Raw genomic sequence first — 17,444 nt, 5'->3', positions numbered from 1 at the left:
TGTTCAGGTAAGCTTTACTGAGAGTACATCTTGCAAGGACCACATGCTTTTACAATGATCTAGCATGTGATGACTTATACATTTTTGATACATCCTTTTATAGCCAATTATTACATTATAGCCTATGGCGGGCATACGTCCAAAAACATGGTTATACAAGATTACACAATATTTCATAATACATTCTTTGTTGATTATTTAGCCAAGTTCTTGGTCAGCTTGACTGAAACAGGATGAGTGACTTATAGATCAATATGACAATTAAAAATGATGGATAATATGAAATGAATGGCCGGTTACTGGAACTATAATATCTAAGCCAATATATTTTTTTATCTATTATTCCGGGAAGTTAGGGAAGTTCTTTGGCAGAACATCTCATGTTATACTTGACATATTTTCACAATAAAGACAACATAACAAAAACAGACTCAGACTGAATTTCTAAAACTATTATTTGAAAGTATATTCAGGGATTAAGAGGGGACTCTAGACTGCTATACTGAGTATGGATATATGAATATGTAATATAAAAGTCTTTAAGAGTCCTCAATATGTTTTCATATCTCGACAGTATCATACTTGGGTAGGAGCAGTTTCCAATTTAGTTACCATGTTGCCTGTTTTTTCTTCAACTGCCATTTATTGCTATTTGTTGTTTTTCTTCATGTCATTGTAATTCGATGAGGACAATGCTGTTTTCTTAAATTGATGTTTACTATGCATGTTGTCCTTTGACAGAACAAAAATATTTCACCAGGGGGAGTGGGTAGGAATCTGCTGCCATCTACTGTTAACTGCTAATATCACAGTGTTATTTAGATTTGTGAATTAACACTTCCTGTCTCTGGGAAGTTGGCTTTAAAACCCCAGAAGAAGGAAGTGGAGAGAAGGGAATATTAGGCAAGTATTCCTATGTCTAATAGTTTAACTTAAGCTGGCCATAGCTTCTTGGGTGTGTATCTAAATCCTTGCGACATAGTATCTTTATTGTTATCTCACATGCACAATACCAGAACACAAGTCTGTCCTACTGTATGAATGTAGTGGTCACCTTCCAGTATATTAGTAGGTTAACCTGTTTCTTGAACTTTGTTATTTTAGTAAACCCTATCCCTTCTGGTATTAATTTTTCTATGGCTAGTTTTAGCTTAGAGCTTGATAACCAGCATAGGCTAGTACCAGATTAGGCATCCGACAGCCACTTCTGGTAGTTTAAGGTCCAGTTGCATGTCAGGTTAGAATCTACTAGGGAATAAAGCACAGAGTAGATAGGTTGACTCTGAGTTCCAGTGCCACACCACAATTTCTGTGTGTGACAAGCTGTGTTCCAGGCTGGTTGAACAATGGATAGAGAGTCTCCCCCATCACCGCAAATCTTACCTTCAGGTCTCCGACATTTAGACGAATGCTGAATCCTGAACATCCTCAAGGGCCCCTACAACTGGACTTTGTTGCAGCCATCTTGGGAGTATCTCTGTTAAAAACGATATACAGTATATAGTCCCGGGGTATATGTGAATAATTCCACCGGGACTCTTGTTGGGCCCTTTGCTGAGACTTGACAAAGTGCATGTGTGTGAAACAAATCGTCATGGCAATAGGGAAGCTTGCTCTCCATGCTGGTTCCACGTGGCTTCCTTCTGGGTATCGTGCTTCCCCCTGGCTGCCTAAGTGACGTCACCTGCACGCACCAGCTTGGATTACACAGCAGCCCATGCCATCTCTGTGAACATGGTGTTATGTGCCTCCCCCTGACATTTTCCTTGGACACAGCAACCCATCAGTTCTCAGGACTCCAGTGTGGTAACGTTTGTAACACTGCATCATTTTCCCTTTTTCTATTTCTGGAAATAAACTAACTGTACTTTTAACTTTTTATTGACTCTGGACATACTTTACCCTCTATATCCCACTGCGTATTCACCTCTTTGTGATTGAGCTACCGAGAACTGTCTGACTTTGTTGCTTGCTTTGCTAATAATACCGGTTGATACACTGGATGTTTGTACTGGTTATAATCTTTTCCCATATAAAGCTTGTATTTTTTTTTTATACTGGTGTGAATCTATACAAATATGGTTATGTTATGCTGTAATCTGAAAAAACATTGGGTTATTGCCAAGGCTCCTGTGTCCAAACTGTGTCCACTGTGAGTGCTGACTCAGTGTGAAAAACCCATCCCAGCTCTATGTGCTCAAACAGGAGAGAGGAAAGTTCCAATGGCAGAACACCAAACAAACCCAGCAGTCATGCAAATGATAGTAGCCTAACATAGCTCCGTCCAGGCTATGCCGCCCAACACGTTTCGCCTCGCTCAAGGAACTTAGTCACAGTGGAAAGATTCTGTGTGGCCATCATAACCAGCACTATGCTATCATACATACTGTATATATAATATATATATCAATACCAAAGCTAAGAAAAAGAGGGATGAGAATCAAACAATAATTAGTTAACAGGATAAGTTCTGGAGCTTATCTCAGATAGAAATAGGGACCAAGGAAGCAGGGCCAAATCCAAAATGTGTGTGTGTGTGTGTGGGGGGGGGGGGGTTGGGCATAGGGTATATTAGAAATAAACCTGAAGGACCCACAGCAAGTCCTATTCATAGTTAGTGCCTTCAGAGATCCGGGTATCAAGTTTAAAAATCCAATACACTGCTCTTTTACAGAGAAGGGAAACACTGTCTCTACCACACTGAGGATGGTTTATCTTTTTATTCATTTGAACCCTGAAAGATTGGGTGTTAGAGTCATGGAATCTTAAGTGTCTTGCTAAATTGGTGTCTTTGCCAGTATTAATGTTGGAAATGTGGTCCTGCATCCTGTCACAAATACGTCTCTTGGTCCCACCCACACACTGCATGTTATTAGATATACCATAAAACGTTGTTTGGCAGTTAAGTGGCCATTGGAGTATGAGATGAAAACATGGGAATCACCCTGGTACCTGCAACTAACACACCTCGTGGCACCACACCTAAACATGCCTGGGATGTGTAGCCAAGTGTAGGTTGATGAACAGACTAGCTGAGACCATGTTGCCAATTGTTTGTGCCTTTCTAGTTTCAATATTGCCCTATATCCAGGATCTCCATATAAAATAGGGAAATACCCGGAGATAATACAATTTTTTATAGTACATTTGTGTGCTATAACACTGAATCAGTGTCAGTTATTAATTTTTTTATTACTGGTACTAATATAGCACTGCAAAAAGAGTGGGAGACCAAAACTCTAATACTGTCACAAGGGGACACACAGGTAATGGTAGAAAGGCTTTTTTGAAAAAAAAAAAATTAAATAACACCAATAGTACAAGAAAATACGACCACCACCTCACAGATTAAAAATAAACAACGTTGTTATAAATAAAAAGACCAGGATTGGAAAAGCACACATGCGTTGCCCTCTGCATTCACACGATCATTCAAATTGCATAAAGATGTCTGGTCAGTCTCAGATACAACCACTGAATAAGATATGCTAAAGGTCGTGTATCCTGTAAGGAAATCGTAGATTAGAGGCAGCAGCGACGGTTCACCCTAGTGCTGATGCAAATATAGCAAGGGAAATTCCACACTGACAAGAAACCCAATATAAATGGGAAGGTTCCAAGTGAAGAGCAGCCGTTCCAAAGAATAAACATATAGGAAGTGGGGGAGGTGCAGTGTAGTTCAATCCCAAAGCATTGGATATAAGTGGTGTCCACAAAATAGCAAGCAACTCAACCCCTTTGTCATGAGATATATCAGCAGACTGTCCTCATTCATTTTACTCTGGCCAAGCAATGAACTGTGCGGTTCAGTTGAAAGTCCCATGGTGTGGTGTATGACACTGACGGTTCACCCTACTACTGGTACAAGTAGAGCAAGGATTTTCCACATTGACAGGTAACCCGGCATAGATGGAAAAGTTCCAAGTAGAGAGCAATAATGCCAGAGAGTAGCAAGAAGTTAATGGGGGAGGTTCACTGTAGTTCAGTCCCAAAGCATTGGGTGTATGTAGTATCCACTGTGTACCAGGCAGCTCAGCCCCGTTGCTGGTAAAGTATATCAAATGACAGTCATGTATGGGAGGGGGAGATGTATAATAAACAATTTCAGATGAGCAAAAAGCAGATCTCACCGCAGCTAATGCATGACTCAACCCCGTCAACCACTGATCACTTGGCTCTTGTCGAACGTCCCGCCCAGTCGGCTTGGTAAACTCCATAGTCAGCTGGATGGGTGTGCAGCCATCATCCAATCCGATTGGTCAGCACAAGGAATGACGTCACAATGACATGTTTCGCTGGCCTATCACCAGCTTCCTCAGAGCAGGGAAGAGTCAGTCATACGATCCTTATGTAGCAGGCAATTTAGTGAATGAATATCATCAGCTGTGTAGATTTCTCCACAGTAAGACACAGGATTAACTCCCTAGTCTCTGGAGAAGGCCTGCATCGAATAGTCTTGGAATCAATCAGACACTCCCCGCACACTAATAGACATTCATTGTACTTAACAAAATTGTAATTCTAAAAAGCCAAACACCCTGAAGTCGCACCGGGAGCGAGGAGGGCACAATAAGCTATATACAGAGAATCATATATTCGTCTTAGATACATAAACATTGTATCAAAAGGGAATAAAATTACAAATAGAGGCAAAAATACTAGGATATAATGAGAATGGGAAAGGGGAAGAGTCTCAGAATCAGAATCATGAAAGATGGAAAGGCAGTAGTCATATGAAGAACCAGATGCATATAATGAACAGCCAGGAGCAGGAATCACAACAGTTTACAAGTCATAAATAGCTGTACGTGAAAGAAAACCATCATGTCTCCAAAAAAGGTTGGAGGTTAAATTAATTGTTCAATCCCCTAGGTACAAGACTATCTAATTGATAGATCCACATTTTTTCTTTTTGTAAAAGGATATTATCAAAATCACCTCTCCTTGCAGATAACTTAAGGGCATAAATATCTCTAACTTTCAGTTCCTCAGGATTCGCTTGATGATGTATGAAATGTAGCGCCAGTGGTTTTTCATCATCTTTCTTTCTGATGCTGGCTAAATGCTCGTTAATCCGAATCCTGAGTTGTCTTTTCATTTTCCCAATATAAATTTTATTGCAAGGACAAATTATTTTGTATCAATGATTTCTCACCAATCTAATTGGTTGACGGACCTTCCCCCACTAAAGGGCATGTTTCCATGTAGGCACTACTCACTGTGTAAACATATCCTTAAGTCTAAGACCTTCACTAATAGGGATGGCTCCAAAGAATTCACTATTCAGGAGTTCATCAACTGCTCTACCTCTAGGCTAATTACAAAATAATTTGTCCTTGCAATAAAATTTATATTGGGAAAACGAAAACAACTCAGGATTTGGATTAATGAGCATTTAGCCAGTATCAGAAAGAAAGATGATGAAAAACCACTGGCACTACATTTCATACAACATCATCAAGCAAATCCTGAGGAGCTGAAAGTTAGAGATATTTATGCTCTTAAGTTATCTGCAAGGAGAGGTGATTTCGATAATATCCTTTTACAAAAAGAAAAAATGTGGATCTATCAATTAGATAGTTTTGTACCTAGGGGATTGAACAATGAATTTAACCTCCAACCTTTTTTGGAGACATGACAGTGCTTTACATATACAGTACATTCATCAGTCCCTGCCCCCAAGGAGCTTACAATTTAAGGTTCCTAACTCACATCTATACATACAAGGGCCAATTTTGACAGGAACCATTTAACCTACCAGCATGTCTTTGGAGTGTGGGAGAAAACCTATGCAGACATAGGGAGAACATGCAAACTCCAAGCAGGTAGTGCCATGGTGGGGATAACTACTACACTACTGTGCTGCCTATGACCTTTCATGTTCTGTTTGTTACAAGAATGATGTTTCAAGAGATCTGCTCTTGAAATATCTCTAGCATGGGCACAAGCTTTTTTTAAATTGACTTGTTATACCCACATTCAAGGAACCTTAATTCCATCCTGGCGGATTCTATATCATAGTCAGCAAAGGTGAAACAACTACACCTAGCCCTGATGAACTTGCCCCCTTGGGATGGCCTTGAAGATATATGGTGGGTGGCAGCTGGATGTATACAATAGTAAGCTTTTGGAGGTCTACTTTCTATAGGAACATACAGTAACCAGTTGGTTATGGGTAGATCTAATCAAATTTATGTCCAAACAATTGACCTCAGTTAACTGCTCCTCTCCTGTAAATCGGAGGTTTAGGAGATTATTATTCAGGTAACCAAGAAATTCCACTACTGGTAAGTCATAGTCCACAATAAAGAGGAGGACATGAATATAACAGAAGATGTCTGTTCTAGCATCTCTGTATGGGCGACAGGCACTATAAACATACTGCTCCTCCCACCATCCTATATAAAAGGTTACTTAGGTCAAGGAAAATCTTGACCCCATAGAGGCCCCCTGTTTTTGCATGTACCATTCTCCTTTAAAAATTAAGTAATTGTGCTGTAGGAGGAAAGATACACCCTCTAATTCCATTGTAATTATGCTGTTGGAAGAAAGATACACCCTCTAATTCCATTAAGAAATCGATATACATTTCCATGTGATGTTTGAGAGGCCTTAAACACAAGGTGTGTGGAATGCTGGAGTACAAGAATCTAACATCATAAACAGACCATTTCCATTTGTCATTTCAAGAAAATCCATACAATCTCGCTATTATTTGTTTTGTATCTTATAACTGGGAGGGTATTCTCCTAACTAGAGGCTGTAGAAGGGTATCCAGCAGATTACCCGATTGTTCACCCAGAGAGCCTATATTAGCAACTATAGGCCTAACCTGAATCAAGGTGTCTAGTTTGTGTCTTTGGCAAGGAATGCATAATAGGTACAACCGGGTGGGAGCATATAGGATTCTTAGCCTCAGTTTGATCAAGAACCCCTACAGATAATGACTTTCAAAAATATGATCTCATTTTTGGTTAAACTCTTGGGTAGGATCTGCCCACAATTGTCCATATGTTTCTGTATCAGAAAGATGATGCAATGTCTGCGATAGTCTTAGAAGTTCAGAATTATCACTGCTCCCCCCTTCCTTTATTGTAATGTTAGGGTTCTCTTTTAGGGATTTAAGAACAGTTCTTTCTTGTTTAGTTAGATTGTCAGGGGCAGGCATTGCAGAGGCGTAGCGCAGTGCTGAATAGAAAAAAATTACCTGGTCAGGAATGGGGTAAAACCTTCCAGAGCTCAAGTGGTTAAAAAACGTTTTAATTTTAATTAAAATTTTCGTTTAGATATATATATATATATATATATATATATATATATATATATTCACACATGTGTGTTGGAACTTAGTGGAGCATACCCTAATGCAATAGGCTCTGCACACTCGGTGTGTGGCTGTCCCTGCTCAACAGAAGTTAATAATTTGATCAACTTCTGTTGAAGGGACATAATAGAATACTTTTCTAGATCAGCAGCTGCAGCCACTGAACAGAGTATTCTGACAGCTGCAAGTTCCTCTGTCAAAATAAAATGTTCAAGAGGGGTGGGGGTTCCTCCATCCACCTTATTTGTGTAGAAAGAGAAATCTATTATTTATTTTTTGCTGGCTGAATAAAAAAAAAAACTAACAGTGTATGGTCAGCTTATGTTTATACCAACTCTGTCAATTCTGCTCTGTGGCTCTGAGTGCAGGCAAATGAAAGAATTCAACCCTACTGAGCTGTCATGCTTTTATACTACAAGGCTTAGAAATATTCTATGTACAGTATCCTCTAGGTAAAGAAGATTCAAATTATGACCTTCTTATCCAGGGTAAATAGCAAGACAACCACCATCAAAATGCAAAGAGGAAGGATGCCAGTTGAACATATGCTAATATACGAAAGAGATTCAACCACTAGCATTGCTCTTCACTCTTCCTTGGAAAGCGAGGGCAGGAAAGACCTCTTTCAAAAGTTACAGCATAAATTGCTAGCTTAGTCCAATAGACTTCAGCTATAAGGCTCCATTCACACCTGAGCATATAGTTTTCAGGCTTTTTTTGGGTGTTTTTCAGGCATTTTTTGCAGGTGTTTGGAGGCAGGCATTGGAATCTAACAAAAACGCTTGTAATCTGCCAAAAAAGAAGCTCATGTACTTTTTTGAGCTTTAGGCGACAAAATGCTCATATGTGAACAGGGGACATTAAAATGAATGGAATTTTGCTTGTTGGGCGTTTTGAGACCTCAGAGATGAGCGTTTTACTATCTGAAAAACGCTCAGGTGTGAACAGGGCCTAATTGTTATAGCACTTTTGAACAGAATGAGCCTTTTTATATCATACTACATTTTGTACCTGCTATGGGGACAAATTGAAAATGCAGAAGTTCATTACATATAAATGCAAGTAATTGAAATTTAATAAATTACATTTATATTACTAAATACATTTTCTAATATGATGAATGTTAGCCAAAATATCAAAAGAATAGTAGGGAAAACAAAGCCCACAGAGAGAGGTCCTATATGTAGTAAAGATCCTGTGGCGTGTAACACTATGAAACCTCACTATAAAAAGGTCAGGCACAGTTCCTATCGTAGGTCCTTTAAATTATATAACATGTCGTAATATGCTGTGTATAAATACGTTCTATAGATAACTATTTACCTGAAGTAAGCGCGTAGCATTTCTTGGTAAAATGAATAAGCTATTGTCAGCCTGCATCTGCCATACAGCATCCATTAATCAAACATACTATTAATAAGTAAGGTAATACAGGGCTCAAAATTTCAAGTCCTGAGCTACTTGCCAGGCCTTAAGGGTTACTCGCCACCAGTTGCCCCACCCAACTCCTACCCTGCCCCGCCCCTAATTCCGCCCTCATAAATTATCTCATACAATTACACGGTTAAATGTTTTTGCATTAATGTAGAAGTTACAAAAATAAATATTAATAAAGTTTTCAGTGCCCATCAGTGCAACCTCATCAGTGCCCGTTAATGCAGCCTATCAGTGACCATCAGTGCAGCATCATCAATAAAGCTTATCAGTGCAGCCTCAACAGTGCCCATCAGTGAAACCTCAACAGTGCCCATCAGTGCAGCCTGATCAGTGCCCATCAATGCTGCCTCCCCTGTGCCCATCAATGCTGCCTCCCCTGTGCCGATTAATGCAGTTTCACCCATGCCCATCAATGCAGTCTCACCCATGCCCATCAATGCGGCCTTGCCCATGCCCATCAATGCAGTCTCACCTGTGCATGTGAATGCAACCTCACCCATGCATATCAATGCAACCTCACCCATGCACATCAATGCAACCTCACCCGTACCCCTCAGTGCAGTTTCACCTGTGCCCGTCAATGCTGTTTCACCTGTGCCCGTCAATGCAGCTTCACCTGTGCCCACCAATGCAGCTTCACCTGTGCCCGTCAATGCAGTTTTACCTGTGCCCGTCAATGCAGCTTTACCTGAGCCTGTTAAAGCAGCTTTACCTGAGCCTGTTAATGCAGCTTCACCTGTGCCCATCAATGCAGCTTTACCTGAGCCTGTTAACGCATCTTCACCTGTGCCCATCAATGCAGCTTTATCTGTGCCCGACAATGCAGCTTCACCTGTGCCCATCAATGCAGCTTTATCTGTGTCCGACAATGCAGCTTCACCTGTGCCCATCAATGCAGCCTTATCTGTGCTCGACAATGCACTGACCAGTGCAGGGGAAGAGAGAGAGAGGAAGAGGAAAGCTGGCCGGATAATGACAGAGTGTGGGTCATCCCGCTGTAACAGCTTTAATTGTAATTGCCGGGAGCTTGCCGACACACACAGTCCCGTCTCCTAGCCCGGCTAATTTGATAGACGTCACACGTCCTGGTTGGTGTTCTGTTTATCAAAGGAGCTGGGCTAGGAGGCGGGACTGAGTGTGTCGGCGAGCGCCTGGCAATTAAAATGAAACCTGTTACAGTGGAATGATCCACGGTCTATCATTATCCAGTCAGTCGGCTGGCCGGCTTTCCTCTTCCTCTCCTCTCTTCCCCTGAGCGGCTCCCGGAGCAGCCCCACACTCGTCCTAAAAAATTTTCCACTCGCAAAATGCGAGCAGGCGAGTAGAAAATTTTAGGGCTAAGGTAATACATCCCCAAAACTGGGCAGAGGAAATGTTTAAAAATAATGACAATAAATTACCTTCAAAGGGAGTCATGCGTATTACACAGGGTAATACATTCCCTGCATTTATGCATTAACATATTATGTTGCCAAAGCTGTCAATATTTGTGTGCATAATGATCTTACTTAAATATAAGAGAATATTCTATTCCCCCGAGCATCTCACAACACTGCCACTATTACTAGAGACTTGAAGAGATGAAAGGGCTGAGGTACATGTTTATTTTTCTATGATGGATATAATCTATGTACATTCTTTCTTGATGAATGTTTGTTTGTGGCTGTGAGTTTGCATTGCTAGCAGAAATCAACTGGACATACTGTATAGGTTTATTTTTATGGCAAAACAAAAGTGAAAAGTGCAATAGAATATAAGCGCAATTCAAAATTTAATATGCTGAAAAAGATTACTGGAAGATTAATTCTGATTGGTTACTATATGATATTGCATTATCGCTATGCCAAAATGAATAAGCTTGCAATCCATACCTTTTTGAATACACATTTATGTGATTATCTATGGCTTTAGAAAACATTTGTGGTTGATGACTATTAAGATTTTAGACTGTCAAAAAATATCTCTATATATTGGATGACTGAACAGACTTGCAACTCAGGACTCTTGTTTGAACATCATACACTTGTTTTTATAAATTTATCATTTGCCCCTTCACTGCTCACAAATGCTCTTTTAATGAAATAATACAATGTGGTCAAAACATATAGCAGTCACAAACCACACAATTTGTTAAAAGGAAATAGGAAAAAACAATTGACAGGTGTTGTATTGACTTGCAAATATATTCTTTTTGATATGCTCTCTGCTAAAATGTAATGCAGAGTCTAGGATATTTGCTTTTCTCAAGCAGAGTTGAAAAATTAGGCATCCTTTGAAACTGCAATCATACACATGAAGACATACAAGAGCTTGTAAATTTATTAAATCTGCCTTTATTACAACAAACATCTGCAAACCAATTTCTTACAAAAACAAACCAGATCCTAAATAGAGAAACTAAGAATCCTGAAACAAACCTATCATCATCATGGATAGTTTGTTCATTGCAGATATAGCTGTCCATAGTGTACTTCTTGTAACTGGCGTATCTGGAAATATCTTCATCCTAATCGTTCACTTTCTGGAGTGGCTTAAAACTCATGAACATAATCTGTGTAATCTCATCATTAATGCCATTGGGATTTCCAATACCTGTCTGCAAATAGCCAATGACATGATGGAGATATCATACTATATATGGCCAGATGCCTACAATGAAGAATGGGTATATCGTTTTACAATAGCTCTTACAGCATCTCTGTCATTGTCCAGTCTCTGGTGCTCTACCTGCCTCTGTTTATTTTATTGTGTAAAGATCGTCAACTTCAATGGACCTTTGTATTATAAAATAAAAGCGAATCTTCCTGCTGTGGTACCTTGGTTACTTGTGTTCTCAGTTGTTCTGTCTTGGTCGGTTGGAATGCCAGCCCTATGGGATCTGTACACGGGCTATTGCATTACAGCCTTAAACATTACAGGGAATGTGACATTAGAAAAATCATTTTACCCCTACAAGAGTAAATGCAATTGTATATTCTACTTATATGTTTTAGCTGCTTCTTTGGCACTTGTAATAATCTTCTTGGCAGGTGGGACCATCATCGCCTCTCTGTGTAAGCACATGTCAAGGATGAGGCAAAACAATGAAGGACTTGGTCATCCCAGAATCAGGACTCACTTATCAGCTGCTAAAACAGTGACTGCTCTCCTGATACTTTATTTGATTTTCTATGGGACATTTAGTTTTATAAACAATCCTGTATATATCCTGGATGTTGAAACAACAATAATATGTTTAATTGTTATTTCCACTTTCCCAACAGTAAATTCTATTATTCTAATCATGGGAAACAGAAAATTGCTTAATGCTCTGAAGCAGGTACTGTGTATGAAATCCAGTGTCATCAATACTGAAATCACTGTTACTACTTACTAATGTACATGTGTGTGTGAGCTAGAAAAATGCTATCCATTCAATGTGTTATTTAGAATTATATGAAGAAAACTGGTCATAACATATTATAAATGCATCATGTTTAGAGACAATTTAAAAATGATTTAAGTTATTTTACAGCCTTTTTTTTTTCTTCAATATTTTAGAACAAATTTAAATTCAGTCCTGGTCCCAGATGTAGTTTAATGAGTATTCTAATTAGGGATGCACCGATACTGGTATCTGTATCGGTGCCGATACCAAGCATTTGAGAGAGTACTGGTTCTCGCCCAAATGCTCCCGATACCGAAACTGATACTTCCAGATCGATGGATGTCCTTGTTTATTGCCCGCACAGTACTGTCTCCATAGTGGAGCACTTCCGTCCGCCGGCTCTGTCCATCGATCCAGCATCCATTTGGCTCACCGCCCGCCCCCAGGTGCTCCAGGGTTAGAGGCAGACGTTCATTCCACCAGGGTCAGCAGAGTGAACTATGGAACCCATGAGACACAGTGCCTCACTGGCACACTATCATCTCCCTTCATGGGCTTGTGATCAATTACCTAATATCATCAGTCTGTTCAGTTTTCCAATAAATGATTACTGCTTTGAACTTCTAATCTGTCTCTACCTACTAACTAGAACAGCACTCCCTCTGCTGAATTTTGTGAGTTCTAAACTGCCCACTAGATGGCTCTTCTATACACACACGTAAATTGCATGCGATTCTTTGCAGTGCGATTTGCACCATTTTTTTTTGTATTGATGCAAATCGCATCGCAAAGAATCAGTACTCGGTATCGGCGAGTACTTGATGGAAAGTATCGGTACTTGTACACGCCGATACACTATCGGTGCAACCCTAATTCTAATATATGTATATCTATTTTTAAGACATATTCTATTTAATGTAATCATAGGGATATTTGTTCATAAATTACATATAAGAATCCGTTTTAAAGGGTTATCCTAAACCATTAAAAGAACACAAGCCTGGGAAGGCAAGTCTATGCAGAATGCAAAAAAGTTCAGATATGAGCCTGATGAAAAGCACTGACCCTCATTCTGTGTACATAACACCTTTTCTTTATTGCAAAGGTAAATGGAGACTGTAGAAACATGAAAATGCAAATCAAGGTGCAGCATCAGCTCTAGGGTACTACGAAACAGCTTCTGAAAATGCTATGTGTGTGACTTCCCTTAGGCTTTATACTTTCTGAATCCCTGACCTGCAACATACATGCAGCCAGTGAAGTCAAAGCAAAGTCACAACTAATATGCATATTTGTTTCAGGCCAATAGATCATAAAGCATTGAGGCTTTATAGTCAGGCAATCAGCACTTTTAAAGGGAAGTTTAGCAATAGTAGCCTACATATTTTATCAGTGCATGTTTTCTTTAAAGAAAAACTGTACCTTTAGTACAGTAGTGCTTCGGCTTATGTCTCAACACCCTGAGTGCAGCCTGCCATTAAAATAGCTTACCTTTCTCCCTATTCACGATGCAGTTTCACCCAGCACTGCAAAGCCTTTGATAGGAAACTGCCCCCACCCAAACCCCTTCTTTCCTGTACATGCATTCTTCAGCCTCATTCATTCGTATGGGTATAACTGATAACTCTAAGCAATGCCAGGTGTTGTTATGCAATAAATATTGCTGGAGCAAGGGTGATGGCAAGTATTTTATGCAGCAGGCTCCACTTAGGGGGTTGAGACACATTCATTAAAGAACAACTATTAGGCAAATTGAATAAATACTGTCTTCAGCTCTGTGTATACAAAGGAGCATGGGGAAGATCATGACCATAATGAGGATGGTATTGACACAGCCCCAAATGGCTCAATGGCTCAAAAGTAACATGGTCCAGAAATATTTTGACAAAATAAAGGTGGATACAGCACCTGGACCAGATGGCATCCACCCACGCATCCTAAAAGAATTGAGCTCTGTCATTTCAAAGCCTTTGTTTCTAATTTTTAAGGACTCGTTAAGGACTGGAATAATATCACTGGATTGGCATTGGGCCAATGTGGTGCCTATATTTAAAAAGGTATCAAAGTCTATGCCAAATAACTATAGACCTTTTCGTTTAACTTCTATAGTTGGGAAGATACTGGAGAGTTTAAAAAAAGACCACATAGATGAGTTCTTGCTGGAAAATAATATTTAAAGCAAGAGAGAGCATGGATTCATGAAAGACAGAAGTTGTCAAACAAACCTGATGATGTTGTTGGGGTAATTATTTTGACTTGAGTTTTGGTTCACAGTCCCACAAAGAGGGTAAAGGATTAGGATTTTATTGAAATTTATGACGATTTAATTCATTTTACAGATGGTCTATTTTATTTAATTTTTATAAACATCTTTCACAATCCAAACTGATATGTTTGGCGCAAAGGATTATGAGTATGTATAGATTTATGGAGTGTAATAATTGTATTAGTTTCAACCGGTGTGGTCTTAATATTGGCCACTAGGGGGTCTCATGTTTTTTAATCCTACGGCTCAATGTCCCCATAATACTTGAGAGGAACGTCCTGTTTCCCAAAGTTGGGTGGTATGATATAAAATGTTAATATTTTATTTATATTTGGTTTTTAGTTATCAATTATAGGCCTTGGGTTTACATATTAGTTTATGGAAAGCCCTATTTTTGGTTTATGGTTTAATGCTGCGATCGGATATTGATATTTTTTTATTCGATTATCAGGGTCTTCAAATTCTTTGCTGTCATTCTTTAATAATATGGCATCTTCTGTGGGAATTTTTTGTTGCCTTGATTTGGATAGAAGGGTTTTTTTTTTAGTTAGTTTATTGGAGGTGAAATCAAAAGGGATGGGATAACTTCCCTCTTTTAAGATAGTGGAAACTGTGTGGACTGCCCAAAGCTCAGACAGAGGTGTGGTGGTTGTAAAAAATAGTATAAAGTGCGGTGAGTCAATACGCTGCCTGTGTCTCAGGAAGACGTTTCTGACAAAACGCATTGGGTTGAACAGCGTGCTGACGTCACCACGCATTGTGGTCCTAGAAGGACGGCTATGTTGTTTTTAGATGCGGTTTTATGCCGCACAAATTGTAAATACAATATTTTACTTATAAATCAAGTTGTGGGTGTCTTTATGCTATGGCAAGTTTTCTATTACATTTTTGGAATGACACTTTGCGAGAGGATTTCAGGTATGACCATCGCCACATGGCTCTTAAAGGAGACTACATCCTTAATCGCACATCCCTCTTGAAAGACTGGGAGGCCCTGGCTGGGTTAAGCCAATAGTGCTACTGACCTCTCACCTAAAAGGTCCAATTTGTCTGGTAAGCAGGCATTCCTGATCTGGTGGAGGTGTATTATAACTTTGGTGGCAGAGGGTTTATCATCACGTGGAGAATTTTGTTGGACTTTTTTTCATTCAACTTGCACTGGTGTCTATCACGGCAGTGAAAGGACTTTATAAATTTTTTTGGTTCAATGCATATTGGTTCACTTCAATTTTAGTATAGCGCAACTTTATTTTAATATGATTACAAATTTAGCCCAGCCAGACCCTAAAGAAAATGAGTAGAAAGAGGCCCATAAGTTAGAATAGTGAAGTAATGCCTTAATAAAAGCCGTCAAATATTATTCTAAAGTACAGCGCACTTATGGATGCTTTGTTACCTCAGATATCTGAAAATGATCAAGCAGCAAGCTGGAGTCATGTCTGTTGCTGAAATAGCCAAGCGAACTAAGCATTTATATAGGAGTAACAGGAGAGGAGTGTTTAGTGCAGGAGATGCCAAGAACTTTACCTGCAGTGACATCGTCGCCAATACCCCACATGTGCGCACATCCTCCGGGGGAGTGGCGTCGTGTATTGACACCGATGCACATAGGGTCCCATGGTAATCAGGAAGCTACCTGATCTCCTAGACCAGAAGAGAGGCCAAGAGTGATGCTTGATCAGCGTCACAGACAGCCCCCATGCGCCTAGTGGAAGAAAAACACAGGGCGAAACCCAAACAGTGCCATTTAATGGATAACCTGAAAAGCACGCATAGGCAGAAAATATATATACAGAACAATTTACAGAGCATCTCAAAAACCAGGAAAGTGTCATAGAAATTATTGAAGAGGAGTATATTACAAAATATGTGTATATATAATATATAGACAAAGGGGAAACATCTATATTGGAGGACAAAATAAAATATAAGAGCCCATGAATAGTATATCATTAACCATACATGTTGGAATTTTACACAATGAATGCTAATACCATTGTGACGGTTAGACATATAACCAGACAGGGAATGAGACATAAGATGAACTAAGTTTAGAAAAAGCTATATTCCTCCATATTAGCTAATAGCACAAAAAAAAATTGTCTAATTCTGGACCCACTGATACAAACCCTTCCAGAAAGGGCTTGTATGATACAGATTCATTAAGCCCTGGTGGATAAGTGTCAGTCAGCATAAATATCCACCTCTATTCACCCTGTAAAATAATTTTGTTCCAATCTCCCCCCCCCCCCCCTTATCCCGGGATGTACTCGATCCAGGATTAGGAATAATATTTTTGGGAAAGTGTTGCCATGGACAGTGGTAACATGTCTCCCGTCGGGAATGTCAGGATTGCAGGATTTCATACTTAGTATGCGACGATATGCCCATTGCCAAAATTCAAGTTTGGTTTTACCTACGTGAAAGCATGAACAATCACATTGGAGGAGAAAAACAACTCCCCTCAATTTGCAGTTCGCAAAGTGCTGCAGCACATATTTCTTGACATTCGGTAGTGTCATGGATTTAGACACCTCCATATATTTGCAGTAATTAAAGCCCCCACATTTAAAAGTACCTGGTCATTTACAGGGGTCTCTATTGAAACCTTCCTTGTATTCACTGGAAACGAGTTTGTCTTTTAAAGGCCTAGCTCTCCTGAATGTGAATGATGGAATTTCAGGTACCAAGGGGCCCACTGTGGGGTCCATGGTTAACATATGCCAATATTTTTGAACAATATTTCTAATAGTAGACAATTGTTTAAGTATGAGTTTTCTAGCAAACAGTAGGAGGTTTTTGATAACCTCAAACTTATCTAGATCCTCATTAGGACAAAAACGTAGTCCTCTAGCAATCACCTGTTTTTCAATATTCGCGAGCATGTGTTTGAACAAAATAACAACATTGAGATTTTCATCCTGTTGGATGATAGTAGTGTGACCAGTGTGTGTTCTTATGAGTTATGAGTCTTTTTGTTTTTATGAGCTATGAGACCAAGGTTTTGTCCTAATGAGGATCTAGATAAGTTTTAGGTCATCAAAGACCCC

At 39.5% G+C, this 17,444-nt stretch overlaps 1 protein-coding gene across 1 annotated transcript; it reads left to right on the top strand.

Moving 5' to 3' along the window:
* Positions 1–11,189: 11,189 nt before the first annotated feature.
* Positions 11,190–12,137, top strand: LOC309564254 (taste receptor type 2 member 40-like; the record flags this gene model as incomplete). The annotated part of the gene is made up of 1 exon (XM_082268879.1): positions 11,190–12,137. The coding sequence occupies one exon, from the start codon at positions 11,190–11,192 to the stop codon at positions 12,135–12,137; it is 948 nt and encodes a 315-aa protein (XP_082125005.1).
* Between the last annotated feature and the right edge of the window lie 5,307 nt (positions 12,138–17,444).

Source organism: Pelophylax lessonae (assembly GCF_965119305.1).
Source record: "Pelophylax lessonae genome assembly, chromosome: 9".
Lineage (NCBI taxonomy): Eukaryota > Metazoa > Chordata > Amphibia > Anura > Ranidae > Pelophylax > Pelophylax lessonae.
This window is presented reverse-complemented; position numbering and strand designations above follow the sequence as displayed.